Source organism: Accipiter gentilis, chromosome 14, assembly GCF_929443795.1.
Source record: "Accipiter gentilis chromosome 14, bAccGen1.1, whole genome shotgun sequence".
NCBI lineage: Eukaryota > Metazoa > Chordata > Aves > Accipitriformes > Accipitridae > Astur > Astur gentilis.
In genome coordinates this window covers 28,507,151-28,527,033 of record NC_064893.1, presented here as the reverse complement: position 1 = coordinate 28,527,033, position 19,883 = coordinate 28,507,151, and the positions used below count along the sequence as shown (strand labels likewise).

Genomic DNA, 19,883 nt, shown 5'->3' with positions numbered 1-19,883 from the left:
CAGCTTGGAAATAGGGCCAGTCAGCATTTGGCTCTCCCTGACTAATTAAAACCTAAGTATTTGGCTGTTAATTGAGGTAACCCAAGGAAAAGCCCTCTTCCCCCAACACTATCCTCACTGCTGCGATCGGCTCCTCTGTGTGAGAGTTTCTCCCCAAACTCACTGTGCTGAGACACTTTGTTTTCCATAAGCATCTGGGTCAGATGTGACATAATCTCTTTCTGGAGGGAATTTTGGGAAGTGCTGGAAAACTGCTGCTTCCCAAGTGACAGAAGCAAGATTTTCTTTATGCACAGTGGGATGCAGGTGGAGGATAAAGCGAAAAAGTAAACAGAAATCTCATCTAATAATGCAACACGGACAAATTCCTAATGACCAAGACACACTCTTCTTGCAGCATCTTCACAGGAAAGCTCAACTGAACCAAACTGCCCACACAGACCTAAGATATTCATGCACTCCCAGCTCTGTTCCCCTGGGGAGTTGGCAGGGATTCCTTCCCACCCCAGAGGCACAGCTTTAGCACTTTGGCTACACAAAAATCCCACTTTTTTTCCTGAAACACAATAGCTCCAACAGCATCTCACGGGCCTCCAGCATGAAATGATGAGCGATTTCTGTACACCAACACAAAACGTGCTCGACTCCAAGTGCACAAACACAAAGAGCTATTCTTGCTCAGAATCAGGTCTTGCCCAGCGCCTTTCGCTGTCATCATTCTCGAGCTGAAGCACGCTACCCTGTACCAGGCTATTCGCCGAAATGTAGCGTGTGAATCACAAACTGGGCAATAGCTGCCCATCCTTGAAAGCACAGACATTGCGATGCTGTGGGGCAAGGCTTGAATTCGGTTCAAGGCCTTTCACTTGATGAAATTGTAAAAAAATTGGAACAGTCTTTGTGGCTTTGGCATTAAAAAAATCCTGCCTAGTAGAGGGAATGCCTGAGTGCACTGACAGCTCAGGACAGATGTGCCAGGGTGGATGCAGAGCTACAAGAATATGGGACCGAACTGCAAGCTCTCCATCTCAAAAGCAGTAGACAGATCCTGCTATCTTAAAAGACTTAGAAACAGCATAGGTTTAATAGTTAGCTATTGACCATGCCAATGATGTTAGGTGAATAAACATTCAAAAATTTTAGAATTTCTCTGGAATAAATTAAATCCAGCTATTTAGAAACCGATATCCTGAAAACTAAATAAGAGCTTTCTAGCAGTCATAATAAAGTTTCACCATTATGTGGATTACCAAATAGCAAATATAACAAAAATAACTCATTTGTATAAAATTGTTGTAAATAATAAAGCTTATTTATTATTAATAATAAAGATTATTTGAAGCCTGGGGATTAAAAAAAAACCAAACAAAACCAAACAACAAACACCACCACAAAGTAGCTACATCTAGGCATTGTACTGACTACCAGTGGAACAAGACCAATTCTTACTTTTCTTGCAATCACCAACATCTGTGGTTTTTCAGTATGCCAGTCTAATATTATTGTTCTTGCCATTCACTCTGGCAAAAGCATCTGTACTGAGAACTGTATCCTTACCCTGTGCAGGGTTCCCAGAGCCTCCAGGTTCTTTAAGGGGCAGCCTTCCTTGGTGTTAAGCATGCAGAAAAGACCCACAGGCCATATGCCTGTCAGGTTCCTGAATGCTTTCCATTCTGAACAAACCTTGAGGGGTGTCCTCTAACATTTTCCAGGATCACATGGATGAACTCCGCATTCCCCAAAGACAATTACCAAGTTAGATCTGCTGCAACTGTTAAAAAATTTAGGTTTAGGATTATATGGAACTATACAACTTGTCTTTATCAAAGGTGCTTAGGTGTTGGGGTTTTTTATTAAAAACCAAAAACAAACCCCAAACTGTTTCTTGTTCTCAACTTTTCCATTTAGCCCTCTTTCTCATTTCATCTACCAACTTCCCTGCTATTGCAGGGCGTTGAAGTCCCTTGATCACCTCCCTAGCTGTTCTCAGAAACTCTGAAGGCTCCTCGATTTATTTTTTTGTCCATAGTGCTTTAAATTTGTAAGAAGGTGCTTGTGATCCTAAGGCCTGTAGTAAGTTCTGGTGGATTTTTCATGATTTACTGCATTTTTCATGTTTGTCTGTGACAAAAGAGAACTCAAGCAAATGCTCCTGAGGGTCCACTCATATCTTGCTAAAGCCACCACCCCAAAGGAGTTTGCTTGCTAGTCCGCAGCATGGCTGGTTTGTATAAAAGAATGCTCTTCACCCCTCCAAGGAAGTTTCAAGTGAATAAATGACTCTGTTGGACTTAGAAGCAAGTTGTCCAAATTAAAACTGCATTCTCAAATGATTATTTTAAAATGACAGAAAATTAACCAGTCTGAGGTGAAGCCTTGTGAGTGTAGTTTCTCCAGTGGCAGAGAACTGGGCTTTCCACTCTTGACGCAAAGAAATATTTCAGTTGTTTCAAGACACATTTGCCATAGTTTAACCCTTAATTAATAAACATTAATAAACAAGCCTGCATGAAAACTGTGTTCTGTGAGAAAAATATACCAGAGAATATTAATATTTTCAGTCTGATTCTAAAGATGCAGCTTCAAAATGCAAACTTGTTTTGACTGTGCAAATAAACTTTTTAAAAATTGTTTCTGGAAGCCCAGAAGTTGGGCTTGAAACCTCTCAGTGGAATTATATTTTTGTTCAAGCAATACAGCATAGTTTGGAAGCCACAGAAAATATCTATTAAGACAGTTGCTAATTTAGAGAAAAATGACCCCATCTGAAACAGCATCTGCAGTGCTGCTCTTTGCACCACAAGAAAAATATTATTGTACTGCAGTGTGTGAAGCTTTGTAACAAAGATAATGCCAGGGCAAAATAATCTAACTTACAAACAAAGGCTGAGGTTAAGGTCTTGCTTTTACTGTAAAAGATGTTAAGTCCAGAAGGAAGTTCAACATGAAGGAAGGGATGGAAAAAAGATGAAATAAACAGAGAGCTAACAAACTTTTTTTCTCCTGTGAACAATAAAGGCTTCCAGCTCCAGGAGGATGTCTTCCAATAATGCAAATTGAGGTAAGTAAATTAAGAGACCTTAGGACGCATTGTTTTGAACATAAAGAAATATAAGCATAGTGAGAGCATTATCAGAGCAGATTGCTTAAGGCTTAAGTAAGTGTAGAGACCCCAAAGAGAACCTAGGGGAAACTACATCCCTGTGTTAGAAACTTCAGTGCCTTAAACAATGGAGAGAACGAGTCAGGTATTTAGGAACAACAGCTCAAAGTCGGGTTGAGTAAGGGCATACCAAAAACATCAGACAAAGAGGGTTTTGTATTAGGCAGTTGCCCATGCAGCAGTGTTGAGTCTCAGTCAGCCCTGGGCACGTGTGGTGGAAGGCAGAGTTACCAAGAAAACTTCACGGAAGCAAGAGAGGTACCAGTGAATTTGTCAATCTCCATGATTAGGAAACAGCTGTAAGATGCAGAGGACCCAAGGTGTAGTCTAAGGCATCAGAAAGGAAATTAGGCGCTTATCCCCTTTAGCTGAGTTAGTTCTGAGGTAAGACAATGACAGAAAGGACAACAGAAAATCCCAGCAGTGACAAGAAGTTCACTAGGTGCCACTTTTGTACTGATGACGGCAGGAGGGAACGGAGCAGGCTCTGAATGAAACTGCTCTAAAACAAACTAGAGAGTCCGGAGAGAAGCAGCTGTAGAAAAAGAGGTTCTGATAGGGCATTTGTTAAAAGCAAGATGAGATAACTCAGATAACTCAAGCCCCGTGTTTCCAATGGCATGCTGAGGACGTGTGGGCAAGCAAGCTGGTGACCACCCCAGCCGACAGCCCCAGGGAGGACAACCTGGGGAAGCAGGAACTGTCAGAGGTGGCAAGCGCAGAGGCAGCTTCCCCCCCTCTCTTTTTTCCAGCACAATACGCTGCTCACTTCATTCATCCAGCCTGTAACCTGTGAATGGGGACACGGAGTTCAGCATCTGTGGCTTATGGGCAGATGCTCAAGCTGACGACGCTGAAAGGTTTCAATAAGGACCAACGAAATAGCCTTTAACAAAGGCTTGGTAAAAACCAACAGAAAATCTTCCTGTCAGAATGGTGTTGAATTTTCTAATGTTGCACACAAAAATCTCAGTTATACTTTGGTATTAAAGTAGGCATAAGGATAAAGTCCTCCATTCATATGTGGCTTGCTCAAATCTCCAGCACTCCTCCACAGGCAAAGCAAGACGTGACAATACGCTGTCACATATGCACGTGGATCAGCCAGGCATCAGCTAAGAAACAAACACAGATCACTAATGATACACCTTTGCCATTCACACCTAAACTCAGGAGCAAATTTCTCCTTAACTGCAGCATCATTAGCCATAGAGATCTCTCAGTAAGTCATCCTCTAAAGAAGCCACAAACAAATACCATCCATCCTCAAGTAATAGTAGCAGGGTCGTGCCATGGTGCAACAGAGACGTACTGGGTTGCATGAAGAGATGACCACAGCTCCCCATGCCGCCTCTTTGGCTCTTGCCTAATGCTGTCTGCCGTCACCACGTTGACTGTGATTTCCTGAATTCTCAATTCCAATTTCACATAAAATTACTCCAGCAGTATTCCTAAGAAAGAGGCAATCTACTGGGGAGGAGATCAGTGGGAAAAGAAGATACAAAGCATTTGAATACCACACCAAGCCTGTTGTTGAGTAATCCAGATTTCAGCAGAATTAAACAGCACGCAGTTATACAGGACTACAAACATCTGTTTTCAAGAGGTGTCCAGATCATTAGCAGCTAATTCTACATCTCTGTTACATTCCCTGCCATATGCTGGGGGATAATCTCAGCAAGCAACAGGGATTTGCATCTCAAATCCTAACAAATCTGCTCTGCAAGGCTTCATGTTTTTTCTTATGTCACTTATTAGATAATGCCTCTCAGCTGCTCCTCTCTGCTCTTTCCATGCCTTGCGTCTATTCTTTACCAGCAACCAAAGGCTCCTGCAACCTGCCTAGTAACAACGGACAATTTCTTCATGCCATCCTAGAAAAAATTTCCTCCCTTGCCAAGGGTAAATACAAAATTTACATCCTGGATAAACTCACACTCAGGCTGTCCCTTCCACCTGGAAGAGGTCTAAGCCAGGACAAGTCACATGCACTGGGCAGGGCTCAAAGTTTTTGTCCATCATTGGTGGGAGCAGCCTTCTGCGCTCATTCGAGCTCCTGGTTAGGGCTACGTGTCTGTGCATGCAGCAAACAGCAGATAAAGAACAAAGGGAGAAGATCTGGGTTTATAAGCAACTTCATTAACTGAACATCAGAGATCTTTTGGGCACTTTGCTTGGCAAAAATCAAGGTGCCTACACTGAAAGCTGTGATGGTACTTTTGTGGCCATAACAAACATGTAATGTACACAAACAGAATTTGATCTTTGACATTAGGAAACGATAACAACAAAACCGGAGGTGACTGCAGTACTGACAAAAGACAAGAGACGGACTCCTCTGGAGCCCGAATTACTCCCTCCTCCAAGACATAAGCAGAGACATCATGAATCCATCACACTCCCCAACCTGGTGGCATCCCTTCTCTGCACAAGGGGGTACAAAATCTCACTCAAGCTTTGGCCTGTTTGTTCCCTAGCAAGGTGTTACCTCTGTTGGGCTTTCCGACAGACCTACCAGTTGCTTCAGCCCCAGGAGCATCTCCTGAATGCCGGCTGGGAAGCAGAGCAGCTGTCAGGAAGAGCTGCTGGTGTTTCCATCCTGCAGATCCCATCCTCCAGATGAAGGATGGCAGTGGACTTGAAACGATCTTGAATGAACTGTGGCAGACCAACCTCAGGGTGGGGAGAGCCGTGAGGATTTAGCAGTCCAGTCTCCTGCCAGCCCTCAAAGAAGCAAGCAGCGTGATAAGAAGTTCCTGCAAACCCATGAGTGGTGCTGCTGCTGGCGAGGAGGGATGTGCGGACGGGATATTTTTATCTCCTCTTCGTTCCCATCCCTGTCAATCCAAAACAAACTTCAACTAGCTAGAGGCGGGAAAGATGGTTCACGATGAGAAAAGGATTCCCTCGCTTGATTTGCGTGTCACCACTGGATACATGGATACGTGCCACTGCGGTGGCACAGCTGCATGAGTCCTGGCTTCCCAGCTTCCAGTAACCTTTCCAGACTAAAATAGCAGACTTACTGCTTGATTTTTAGCAGCTGAAGAGCAGCAGTAAACCGCATAAGTATTATGTAAAATGATCTTTTTCTAAGTATATGTTTATTGTGCACAGAAGAAGTGGATTTAATTACAAACAACTGGAAGTTTTTAACAGTCTGGATTGCCCCCTACTCCCTTTCTAAAAACTACGGTTTGGCAGCAGCTTTTGGGTTTCATTGCAAGTCTTCTAAGTATTTCCTTGGAAAGACTTTACACTTGGTCCCAGGCAAGAAGTCAAAATCAACATTTAAAAAGCATGCCCTGCATAATTTCCAGGATTCAGCAGCATTAAGGTATACTTATGGAGGCCAGGAGGAGAACTGCTTTTTGTGCTTTTTGACTTCATGCATAAAGCTGGTCTTCAGACAAGGAAGTTTATATTCCAAATAATATTTTTAACTACATGCGGTCAAGTACATAACTTATCAGGCCTTTCCTCATCCCCCTCCCAAAATAAGCCTGAATGGTAAATATCTTTGCAGTATTTAGTTTTTGCTTAGACCTCTACTAGGAGCAACAGATTCTCAAACCTAACACAGAATTATTTGATGGCAGAAAAAGTTTCAAATTGCATTTTCTTAAACTCCTTCATACAGTAAAACTCCAATTCAGGCCTGATAGTGATAATCAGGCTAAATTGGCTGGTTCTGTACTGAAGTGGATTACGCACGATTTCACAGTATGTCACCATTACTTTGTCCAGGGGACGGAGTGCTGTCCCCTTGCCGACGGGACGGCAGCACACAGGTGACTCACTGTTCCCACTGGCTCTGAGAGGGGACGGCTGACACTGCCCTCGCTCTTGTGAATAATCCCACTGAAATCACCAGGACTGACCACCGTGGAGTTTGCAAGACTGAAACTCCTGGTTTGATCCAAAGGCCAAGAATGACATTTCACCCATTTCATCTATTTGCTAATCAAACAGGCCTTTGCAAATTGCTTCCGACTTTCCAATAGCAGTGCGCATGGCACTTTTGGATATGCATGTTTCAGGACTATCCACTCAAATTTTATCTCAGTTTTTGTTTGGGGGAAAACCAGATAAGAAGTATTTTCCTTGTGAATATTTTAAGTGTTTTTAAACAAAGACATACTCTTCTGAAATATCGGCAAATTCAGTCCTGCATCACTCACCACCTAAAACCACAAAATGCTACAGACAAGAGATTAAGCTTCACAGAAGCAGAGAGAAATGAGAGCACAAGTAGTGTTAAGGAATCAGGCTTAGAGGAGAAAACATCTTTCAGCTTTTACAGTCTAAAAGGTATTGTTATATGGTTTTAATCAACACAGAAAAATTGGGTCTATCAAATTGTGAATTTCCTGTGTGGAGATAAGGCAAGGAAAGCATCAAGAGAGTGTTTTATGCAGTATATTTCTTCCAAGCAGATGGTTTTCACTGGTATTTATAAAAAACAAAATCTGAATGCAGATTTTCAGGTTACAATAGCATGCTCTTCTCCTCAGTGTCTCCGTTTCCCCCCCTTGTAAAGTCCCAGTCCCACAAATCCCCCAATGCTCCAGAAAACCTCCCAGCTAACCAGCTATCTTGAGATTTTCAGCATAAAAAACAACCCGGAAAAATGCAAACCCAAACAAATACAACCCACAAACTAAAAATTTTGTTTGTCAGGGGGTGGGGAAGGGAAGAGGAAGAGCTTGTGGTGTAACGCATAAGGAGGATGTCACCGAGAACAAGAAGGACAAACCCTGTAAAGCGGTTGGGTTTGTTGGTGTTTTTTTTTTCCACCCCTCATTTCTGCAGCAGCATCTCCCCATCGGAGCTGCCGATCAGGAGCAGTCCGAGCTTTGCACCCTGCACGCCCTGGGGGACCAGAGCCCCTCTCCAAGCACCACCACTGAGCAGTCATGCTCTGTAATAGCTTGGGGACAGACAACCAAGACAGCTGCTGGTTTCCACTATGGGCTGTCTGTGCTCCAGCCTATGTGGACTCAAAGCAGTTTGCTATCTCCACCAAGAAGCCAACAGAGCTCATGAACTCTGGGAAAGTAAGTGACAGGATTGCACGGTTGTTGGCATCCCAGTCAAACTGCCATAAACAAAATTAAAGAGTTAGAAAGGACTAAGGCAGTCACCTTGCTTTAATGCCTGAAACTTGTCTCCTGCAGTGTGAGGCAGGATGAGAAGCTCAGAGTAACCCTACGCTGTCTTCCTCGGAGGTGGCAACTGTGCTCTCTGAATGCCACCCAAGGGAGTAGATGTAGCACAGGCATCAGTTAGGGCACTCACATGTACACTGAAACTAAACCTGTACCTACTCCTCACTTAACCGACAGGCAGGAGCCCAGCTGTTGCACTGCCTCACAACTCCTTTCATCATGTGAAGGAAGATGGAGGTGAAGGTGGAGCCCCTTCGCTTTCACCAGGAGTAAAGAAGACATCCTAATCCCTGGGGTACTCTGCTATTTTTGCCTTGACAAAAAGAGAAAGGACACTTAGAAGAACGGTAAAAGTGTAGTTCTGAGGTTACTTTGATTTGTAATGATGATAAAACAGAGATGGGCTCTCCATAAACATGTGCCAACTAGTCCATGATGAAAAGCTTCACAACTTCCTTACAAACCATGGAGCTGGAGAGCTGGAACCTGGAGAATCCCTTCCACCAGCCTTTGGTTCCTGCACACGCTGGCACACAACACACGTTCACCAGTAGCAAGACCACGATCTGAATTGTCTCAGTATATCAGGGAAATCTAACATCTCTGCAACATGACAGGAACAATTTATAGTTCAGGCTCGCGTTTCTGGCTGCCCTGACTGCCCCATAGCCAGTGTTGAATGGGCCAAGGGAGCAGCATACGCTTTAAGAGCTCCTCTGCAATGCAACCTGCTCTGCAGTGGTCAGTAACAGCACTTGGTCGAGACATCACTGAACTTCAAAATCAAATGAATGCTCCCAAAATGCAAGCATTAGATTTTAAAAGCAACTTATTTGGGGTTACTGTTCCTATAACTTAATGCAGAGGAAGCCTGGGTAGGCACAGATGTGAGAGCTGCTCGTTGGGGCTGGGATCACAGCACTGTACAGGACAGCCCAGGGCAGGAAGATCCAGCCAGGGCTCAGAAAGCTCTCCCATCACATCTGAAATCGTGCTTTAAAACAAAAGCTTCTTCCATGCAAATCCACATAAAAACACTTTTCCAGTCACGCTGGCAGAATTCCACCTAACACATAAATCACCTTCAGTTCACAGGGGAAGTTGCAGGGGACGTTTTCATGAGCAGCTCCCACAGCATTTTCCCACTGGCGCTGTGATAAATGCCATCCCCATGCAGGGCACACACATGGGATGGGTGAGGGGTAGGGCCCTCTGTTCATTTGTTTTTCCACTGAACCTGATATACTTCCTTGAGGTCAAAGTCACGAAGTCGCGGCAGCATTGCTATGCACAAATAAACCTGTGTGAAGCTGTGCTGGGGTAGAAGCATGTGGATTTGGTTTCTGAAAATAGTGCTGAATACATTGACAGCCTAGTGCCAAGCTCAGCCTTATGGGACGGACACGTACCAGGGGATGGGAGGCATCAGGCTGGTTTGGTTGGTGTGTTGTCTATGATTTCTATATCGAAAACCCTCCTTGCAAGAAGATTTAATTGTGTTTAGGATGGGAAAAAGGTGAAGGAATAGTCCTTCAGTTGGAGAAACCCCCCCCAACTCTTCCCCCAATTTGGCATCAGAATTTAACTGGGTTTTCCTAGGAATTTCAGCACTCCCCCACCCCTTCCAACACACTACAGCAGAGACAGAAGTGGCTCAACATAGCAAGACTGTAGATTGTAAAACTGCATCTTATTCCTTGTTAGGAACCAACCCATCCTCCTCAGCATCCAGTTCCTTCATTGGGCAAAATAAATAGCAACTTTCTGACATCTGTTTAACACCCTCTGCCTCCCTACCCACCCCACATTCCTCAATGCAGAGAATATTCATCAACTTCTTTTTTCCTTTTAGTGACATGCAAATCTTACAGAATGCTGCTCAGACACAGATACTGTGGATTTTCTTTGCAGAGGGAACAAGTTAGAGGAAATAAAGAAAACTTCAGTGAGCTATTTATAAAGCATACAGTGGCTTGTTCCTCAAATGCTTCACCGACCAGGGCAACAATGACAGTAAGTCATGGAGTTCAAATTCCCTTCTTGAGACACATGCTTCAGGTCTGAATATCTAAAACATCATGGATTTATACGCCTGGTAACCGGGCTTTCTTATGAAAAGTATCCGAGTTGTTCTCACTTCAGGGAATTGCCAAGTTTTTTTCTTGCCATTTTTAAGTTACAGCAATTAGAAGGAAATTCAATGAAATCATGCATATTTGTGAATAAGTACACTCCCAAATTTAAGGGAGCCAGGAAAGAACTGCATCTAATTAGAACTAACTGCACTCTTCAAGGTTCTTCCTCAATGAACGTGAGCACACCTTATGGAGATGTGTGGGTACCCATAGCACACAAAATGGCCATAAAGAAACTATTCACATTTCTGTTGGGATGACTATTAATCCCTTTTTTTCTGACAGTACAGGTTTTGATAAAGCTAGGATTGCTGGCTAACACACTTTTCAGCTAGACGCCTGTGCACAAGTGGACCTCCAGAAGCCAAGGTATGGTCTGCAGGAGGCTGTTCAAGGGCAGACAATACTGGAAAGGCACCAAAATTTTATGCAAAGGTGGCCCACATGTCCATGTAAGAAGCTCACCTAGGCATCGAGCAATGGGGATTTGCTCATGCAAATTGCATGAAACCCACCCTTTAGACTGAAATGCTGTAGCCAGGATGGATAGGCCAGTATCTCTCTCCTAGTATAAGGTCCAACCCTGATGAACAGTATGTCAAAGCAGCAAGTAGTTATTTATGACAAACACTCAAAGGGCCTAAGCCCTCCACCTGCACAGGGCAAAAACATTAATTGACTTCCAAAAAATCTCTTGAGGTTACAGGAAACGCCAAAGAAGGAGAACCTGACCAAACCACCAGCTAGAACAAATGCTTTCAGTAACAACACTCCAGGGTGTTAAAAATTAAAACATCAGTCACATAGTTTCAGCAGTGTTACTGGCAGACTAACAGGCTAACATGCACACAAACCCTTCTAGTTCCGCATGGAAATTTTCACAGGAATAATTACATGCCTGACCATGACAGCGTAGTGTATATTTGGAGTCAAGATGGGACGGCATTCTACAAACTCAAAAGAGAAATTTCTCATCCCTCCTTCCCAAGGAAGCCATATAAAGAACAAGGGTTAATAGGGAGACTTACTAGATTCTTCTAACAGAAGAAAAATGGGTAGACATCAGGTATGGAAACCAGAATGGTCATAGCTGGAGGCTACTTCCCAAACCCTGACTGCAGGGGTTTCACCCAATCTGACAGAAGAAAACAAAATTTCTTTAGTCCAGATATTCTACCTTCAGGCACCTGCCAGTCCTGCCTGAGCTGCCCCGCACACCTCTTTAAGGCAGCATACAAGAACACAAACACACCTCCAGCACATACATTAGAGGTAAATGCCGAGAAACTAGAGAGAATTTGAACGACATTTTTGTAGGCAGCTCCAAAAACTTCACAAGTGCCTCATGAATCAGACAGGAGTTTGCTTGTACTTTATTACAGCAGTAAAGTTTGAACTATAAATAAATTTATGGTGCTTGGGTCTCCTCTCTCTTCTTTTCCTGTTCCTTAATTTTCTTTTATTTATTTCCAAAGAATTTTTTCTTTTAAGAAGCACCCAGTCCTCCTCTCTCCCATTTCTTCACTGCTGGTCCATTCCATCAGCTACTCCCAACCATGACACTGCCAGGTCTAGAGAAACCCTTGCACAGGAGACAGTTCAATTTAAGATGTCCCAGTGCAGAAAGGAGCCAGCAGTTGCACAGAAGCAATCAAGACATTTTGTCTGCTCTGGAAACAGATGATGCTGAACTAGCAACAGGACGACAAACTTCTGCCAGACCTGTTACACCTAAACCAGCAGCAGTTTGAGCCTACCAAGCCAGCCACTAGTTGAAAATAAAACAGCACATGTGAGACCTAAGCACCACCATTTAATTGATATCTTGCTTAGCAGGTAACCTCTTTGTAACTATAAATAGAGGGTATAAATAGAGATTTTCACAAGTTTGCATTTCCCTTTAAAGTCAGGCCACCCATTCACACCCGAAAACCCTCTTCCCATTCCCCCTAAAAAAATTCACAGGACTCAGCTGCCCTAATAACAAACTTCTAACTTCAGTCAACTTCTGTGCTAGGTGAATCTTCTTTCAGGCAAGAAACATGGTGGTTACAGTCACTACTTGAGATGCCAGTAGGTGCCACCGCCATCCTTTCAACAGGTGGAAAGGAAAAGCTGCCACTTTCCTTCAGAATAACAGAGATGGAATAAACAGCTAAAAAACAATAGTCAAAAAGAAAGCACTGCTGGGGTGGAGTTTTAGCTTTGAAAAAAAGTCTCCAATAACTCTGAAATTAGGCCTGTGGCTACACATGAATGTGGCCTGTCTAAAGTAATGGATGATGATCTTTATCCCACCAAGCATTTAATGAGTAAAAATACAGATTACCACTAACAAAGAGATTGCATATATGCTGGGGAAGGGGAGAGATTATGTACATCTATGCTGCTGTGTGTCTGCACAGCTGTGGTTGGTCCTAGGGATCAGGGGATCCCCCAGACTCCTCACTCCCTTCCCACAAAAATCCACGCTTATGTATGCACAGAGCACCCCTTCAGCATTAGCTGTAACTGTGAAAGTAATTATTTTGCAGTTTGGATTTCTATACAGAGAACATCATCCTAGCATCGATACAGTACGCCATCCATTAGCAGACCTTCATCGTAACACTTTTATAGCAGTGCTGCTGTAGGTTTCCTGACACCTCCCGTTGCCAGATCCTCTTTGAAGCAACTCAGACTTTGCCAAACTTCAAACATGCTGGCTGAAGGTCTCCACGCCATGTGTCTGCCTGAGGCTAATGATTTTTTTTGTTTGTTTGTATGGAGGTGGTACAAGGAAAGAGTCACAGTCAGGAGCTCTTGAGGGGGAAAAAAAAAAACCCAAAAAACAAAACCCAAAAAAACCCCAAAACCCCACACCACACCCAACAAACCACACCACCCAAAACAAAGAAAAAACCAGGGAATTATGAGTAGCTTGCCTGTGTCCTTTCTATGAAATTTTAAAACTGTAGCAGGAGAGAAACTGTTACTAAGTGATCTAAAGCATAGAGGTGCTAGTGCTGAACACACTACATCACTCTGAGGTTCATTGAATATTCACCAAATCACATCACAGTTCCTGGAGCCAGCATTGCTTGCATACTGGGTAAAGCCTTGTTAAAGTTTGCAAAGATTTTCAGTTATTTTTGTTCAGGGTAAACAAGCTCCAGACCCAGAAGATCTCTGTTTACCAACTGAACAGGCAGCACTATATGCCATAAAGCACATTTTGTATACAGAACCAGATAGGACTTGTCTTGCAGAGGCTCTTCATCGTAAAGAAAGACCTATAATTAGCATACCACCTCCTGGTGTCCACAGCAGGATCGTCATGTCTGTGCTGGAAAGTACTGGGCAAATGGAAACCACAGAGATTCCCATGTCCAAGTGTTCTTGTAGTATCTGGTAATTACTGGGAACCCTATTGGAAAATATTGTAATTCCTTCACCACTAATGACAGTCCATTTGGAGAACAACCATGTACTGCTGCCCCGCCAGCTGCTATCGCAGTGCGCAGGGGGCAGGTTGCTCAGCAGAGCCCCCTGTTACAAGATACTCGCATTACAAACTTCCCCTAGGACTGAATGCAGGATTTTTTTGGTTTTTCCTATTCCTGCTTTTCTTAAAGGGGAAACTAAATACCGACTTAGTGCAAGATGTTTAGTGTCAAAAATCTTGTTCTCAAGAATTAGGAAGCAACAGGATAAAGGTTCCCTCTACATTTTTAATCTATTCTGTTCTGTACATCTTTTACACACTTCTCTAATTCTCTCCTGCTTTTTTGCAGGGTGTATGCCCCCTCTTCTAGCTCGCAATGCATGGGCCACAAAAACTGAATCGGTTGCAAGTGAATGCAACTATTGTCAACATGGACAAGCTCCTGCGAGATGGAATTTTGTCAAGTGCTTGAACACATGCCTATCTTTATAACTGCGTATCTTCCCCTCCCCAGCCGCCTGATCCCCGAGAGAAGCAGTGTCAGGACAACCACCTCACTGTAAGTGAACAAGACAGGGAATCACAACAAGAGAAAGGATATCTTGTGGGATTTGCCATTAAATGCTGCCCTGGAGAACCAGACCAGCTTCATTCTGCTGCAGAGCTGCCGTGGCCGACCGAGCAGCACGCAGCTTCCATAGCAGGCACCCATCTGTGCTCCTCGCTCCCTGGGTTGCACTTCAGAGCATCTAAAGCTCGTGTTACAAAAGTGCTGAGTGTTCACAACCATGAGGTCCATGCTCTAAACACATGAAGCGTTACTAAAAAAAAAAAAAAAAGTTGAGTACTACGGAAAAATTAGCGTTAGGCAAAGACCGGGCATTTAAAGTCAGTGGTAGCTGCAGACAATTTTAGCTTTTAGTCTGTGGTGGCAATTCCCTCTTCAGCATCTACAAAGGAAGAAGAACGATATCGCCTCATTTCACAGCAGTGCCGCGCACTGACATTTATGAAGCATTCAGTCCCTGCAGCGATCAGTACTACAGAAAAGCCCATGAGGAGTTCAACAGTTCTTTATTCAGTACAGGGTATGGATGGTGTGTCATAAATAGGGCACAGGGTGACACATTGTATGAGGAGGATAAGAATATTGAATAGCTGCTCATTCACTGCACAACATCCATCTTGTGCCCTGAATGAAGTACCAGCCCTGTGGAAAAAAAATACAATGTAAACCATACAAGACAGTCTTTAATTATATGGTATGGAGGGGCTTACCATGCAGCATACGCACAGAGAGGGTGACTGTGGTTAGTCTTCACGCTGATATTTCCTAGCTTTTTAAAGTATGTTTTTCTTCCTGTATAATATATTCCCCTTATAAAAACTTCAAATTTGCATGCCCTATATTCATATTTGTACCAATATAAATATTTCTGTTAGAAACATTTTTACTTAAGCACTGATGTAGGTAAGATTTGGAATGGCCATTATTTAATGTATTGTAGTTTAATATAAATACCTAAGGTGACAAATGCATATATCTATACTGGTATACCAATATCCACATTTCCTTTTCAATATGGGAATACGCTACAAGTATTTTTCACACAGGTAAGAGTTCAGCCCGAGAGAGTGAACAAAACTTAAGTACACAAAGATTGGCAATGCACCAAGACGAGACCAGCCCAAGTTCACTCTCTTACAGCAAACCAGGTCACATAAGAGAAGGAAGGTCATGGTAAAGCAACACATACACCAGGAGAGCTGAGCAACGATTTCAGACAGGGTGGGGTTTTGTTGCAAAATACTAACTTATCAAAAGCGTTAAAATCCCTCAGACAGGACTACAATTCTTGTTTCCATATACTTGTCATGAGATAAAAAACGTAAGTGAAGTTGAATTGTACTTTAAAGTCTTAAAAGAAGATAGAGGAAGACCCACATTACTGTCACAAGTGAGAAAGCACATACAGAATCAAATTGTTTTATGGCAGAGTTTAGAATCCTTTCCCCCATAAGCACACACTTTCAGTTTTAGAGCCAGGATTGTTCTCAAGCAAAAAACCACCCCATGCACTGAAAAAATCACCCTCCACTACCCAGTAGTAACCCTGAACTCGCACTATGTTGCCAACATAACAATAACAATCTTGAAGTTGTGACTTGTACAGTACACTAAACATAATCCAATGAGATTACACCTGACTGTTTTTGTGAAAGGAAAATGCACGAAGCAAAAAACTACTCTACTGCAAGTACAAAGTCAGATTATTGCTTCAAAAATAGAGCAGATATAAGATCTTTGCTCTACTGAAACCAAGAGAAGTTTCAGGAATTAACCTCACACACCTGCAGTGATGAAAAAGGACTGAAAAAATGATGAAAAAGACCTAAAATGAATTCACACGACATACAGATGTCCACTGAGTAACTACACCCATGCACTGCACATCCCTGAGCACTCGGACAAAGTGAGGAACTTCTCCTTCCAAAAAAGGAACTGCAACATGGGAACATAAGTATCAGCTGTGCTGAAGAGCACTAATCTGAGTAATACCCTGAGTAACAGACTAGAGTTTACAGCTGTAATGTATGTTATATACACACTACAACATCAAAACACATGCAGGCACAGATACCTGTGACTTTGTGCACTCCCTCTATTCTGAACAGCCGAGCACACGATAGGAGGAAACACTCTAGATTTGCAGTATAACTTTGCAGCCCTTGAAAGCGCATGAGCTAACACAGCCATATGTTAAAAATATTTAGTTTTGGGGACCGACCAGACCTGAAGCATCAGTGCAGTTTTCATTTAAAACTCTGTTACGCTCAAAGAAAGAGCGTCCACCTGTGTTTTCCTCTGCTATCCACGTCAGCGATATGCTCCTTGCAGGAGCACATCAGGCTAAAAAGCTGGGAGCACAAGTAAGAAACCATGAGTACCTACTGCAGCTTTTGCCATTGAGCCTTCAACCCCAAGCAAGGACACATCCCTGGCTCTGTACTTCTTCCGTCTTCCCCCCTCCCCCCCGCCCCTCCATCCTAACTCCATTTCTTGGAAGAAGACTCAGCTCCAGCTTTAAATCCCAGCTAGACACTCCTGTCCCCCTCATTCAATATTACTGTCCTGCGCTATTTGCATGTGCAATCCATAGGCATCTAGGCGAAGTCTCAGCACAGAGACACTCAGCTGTGGCAGCAATACCTGCAGATGTACATAAAGTGTAACCAAATGTACCCCAAACTTCGTATTCCAGTTTAGAAATAGAAAATTCACAAAGTAACAGTGAGAGCGGGATGCAGGGGAGAAGCAGCAAGGGAAGGAAGCTAACTGGAAAACTGACAGTCCCTGTGCAAGGAGCAGGGAAATGGGTCTCTTAGGCATCCCAAGATTTACAAGAGGGCCAAAAAGTGACTTCCTGCTATTCAAGTCCAGGCTGAAATATAATAAAACACTGCCAGCATAACACTGACTCATATCCATCAGATTTATAAATCAGTACTTCGACAAAGAATGCTCTCTCTGTTGGCTTCACCATAGATAATTTTAAATTGCTAAGATAAGTTGTTTAACCCACTCAATGTTTAATGTCATGTCTGCAAAACCCAGTTTTGTGGCACAACATGTTAGAAGCAATATTAAAAAACAGACAACTGAAATATTGCCTACTGCAAATACAGAAGCCTATCAGATAGCCTTTAAGTCATAAAGGCTTGCAGATTAACATCAAAATTAGTCCTACTGTTTTGGGGTTTTTCCCCCCCCCCCCCCCCCGATTTTTTCATCTACAAAGAAAAACCAGTTCTCACAGCTCCTTCTTCAAGCACTTGTTCACTACAGAAAAAACTCGGACTCTGTTAAAAAAACAAACCAAAACCAACCCCAAACTGTAAAATACCTACGGTGTTGCCTGCGCTTGGAAGGAAAGCCACGTCGGTTAGAGGTGTGATTTCTTACCAATACAGTCGCAGCATACAAGCTTTAGTCTTTACACAGGGGTTGCGCAACCCCCTTCTCCACAAGAAAGTACACCTTTATGAACAGACTTCCATCAGTATAGCTACAAGCACATCAAAAAAAGCTGTACTTCTAGAATAAAAACTTTTACCGCTAAGAGTCAGAAAACTACGTCCAATATTGTTTTTTAAAGCTCCTTAAAGTTCAGGTCCTCAATTACAGGCTACAAACACATACCGAAAAGTTCAGGGCCAAATGGTGCTATTTATCACATGTGGTACCACACACGCCTCAGGGGATAGGAGGCTCTTGAGTTATTTGCAGACATTTGAAAATATTCCCTATTATTCCAAGGTGTTCAGAATTGAGCAATCCACTTGTGCAGGATAATCTGTACTCTACCTGCACTGTGCTGGGGGGAGCAAAAACCATTTCCAAGCCCCTTTGGCTTACCTGAAGGCCAACCCATGACTTTCTACGCCCGTTTGCGTTGGGGGTCACGTACCGTACGCGCTCAGACATGGCGCAACGCAAGCGGATGAAGGGAAGGTCGCCTTTCCAAGGGGCTTCCCTCAGAATGGGAGCCCAGTGCCTGCGCAGAGATACGGCACCAACGCAGTAAGCGGGTGCTAGCGCGTGGGAGCGCAAGGCAGCGAGGAATTAAACGAGCCCACGGTTGTAGAGGCTGAAACTCGCCCAGCGCGTGTGTTTTGGGAGGTGGGGCGTGCAACAGCAAAATAAAAAACGAAGGCACACGGAGGAACTCAAGCTTTCTCCTCACAGAAAAACCAGCCAGCTCAACGAACGCGCCTTCTTCCCCGCGTGCTCCCGGCGCGCGGCTTCATGTCAACAGCCACTTGGGGGGGGGAGGGGGGGGGGGGAGCGGACATGGCACCTCTGTGGCGACCGACCGAGCACCTGAGGGGGGGGGGGGGAGGAGGGCCGTCACCTCCCCCGGGCCGGCCGCAAGCTCCCGCCACACCGACGGCTGCCCTGGCACCCCAGCCCGGCCCGACCCCGGCGGCGGCGGCGGCAGAGCCCGGACGCGCTGAGGCGCGGCCGCCCACGTGAGCGCAGCGCCCCGCCCCGGCCCACCCGCGACCGCCGCCCACTCCGCGAGCGCGGGGCCGCCGGGCACCGGCTCTGACAGCGGCTTCCGGGCCGACCCGCACCTGCCGGGCCGGGCCGGACCGGGCCGAGCCGCCCCGTTCCCGCCCCGGCTCACCCAGCAGCAGCAGCCGGTGCGTCTGCTTGTACTCGCGCTTCTCCGCCTTCAGCGTCTTGTCGATGCTCTTGCTCCGCTTCTTGTCCGCCCGCTCCTTGGCCACCAGGTCCTGCCGCAGCCGGTGCCGCACCTGCGGGTCGCCGTGCTCCGCCGCCGCCGCCGCCGCCGCCGCGGTGGAGGGGGGGATGTCCGCCTCGCCGCCGCCGCGGCCGCCGTAAGGCGCGGAGGGGTGCGCGGCGGCCAGGCGGGAGCGCAGGCTGTAGCACAGCCCCATGGTACCGGAGCTGCCCGTCCTACCGCACCGCGGGCATTGCTCTCCGCCGGGCCGGGCCGGGCCGGGCGGGGGCGAAGCGGAGGCGCCCGGCGGCCTCTTAAAGTGGCCCCGCTCCGCCGGGGCTGCGGAGCGCGGTGTCCCGTCCCGCCCCTCCCCTCGGCCGGTCCCCCGCGCCGCGGCCGGCGGCCACACGTGATGCGGACATGTTTACCGTATTCTCTGGAAAGCGGCCTCCCCCCCCCCGCCCCCACCACCCCCACCCCCACCACCCCCGCCGCAGCCTCCCGGTGGTGGCGGGGCGGGAAGGTGAGGGTGAGGGAACGACGACGACGACACCGGCGTCCCGCCGCGCCCCGGGGCCGGCTGCGGCTCTGCGGGCTCCCCTCCTTGCTCCTGCCCCGCGGGGAAGCCACCGGCCAAGAGAGCCACCGGGAGGAACCGTCGGTCAGCTCTGCCCGTGTCCAGCCAACACCCCCACCCACCCCCCCGCCAACCACCCTCAGCTCTTGCGCCCCCCGGCCGCGGTTGAC

General features: G+C 45.5%; 1 protein-coding gene across 1 annotated transcript in view; it reads right to left on the bottom strand.

Moving 5' to 3' along the window:
* The window catches only part of GNAS (GNAS complex locus), a 158,865-nt gene extending 139,417 nt beyond the window's left edge, over positions 1-19,448 (bottom strand). The window contains exon 1 of the mRNA XM_049816331.1: positions 19,080-19,448. Within this exon, the coding sequence (XP_049672288.1) occupies positions 19,080-19,353 (274 nt within the window). The 5' untranslated portion in view covers positions 19,354-19,448. The remainder of the gene's footprint in view (positions 1-19,079) is intronic.
* Between the last annotated feature and the right edge of the window lie 435 nt (positions 19,449-19,883).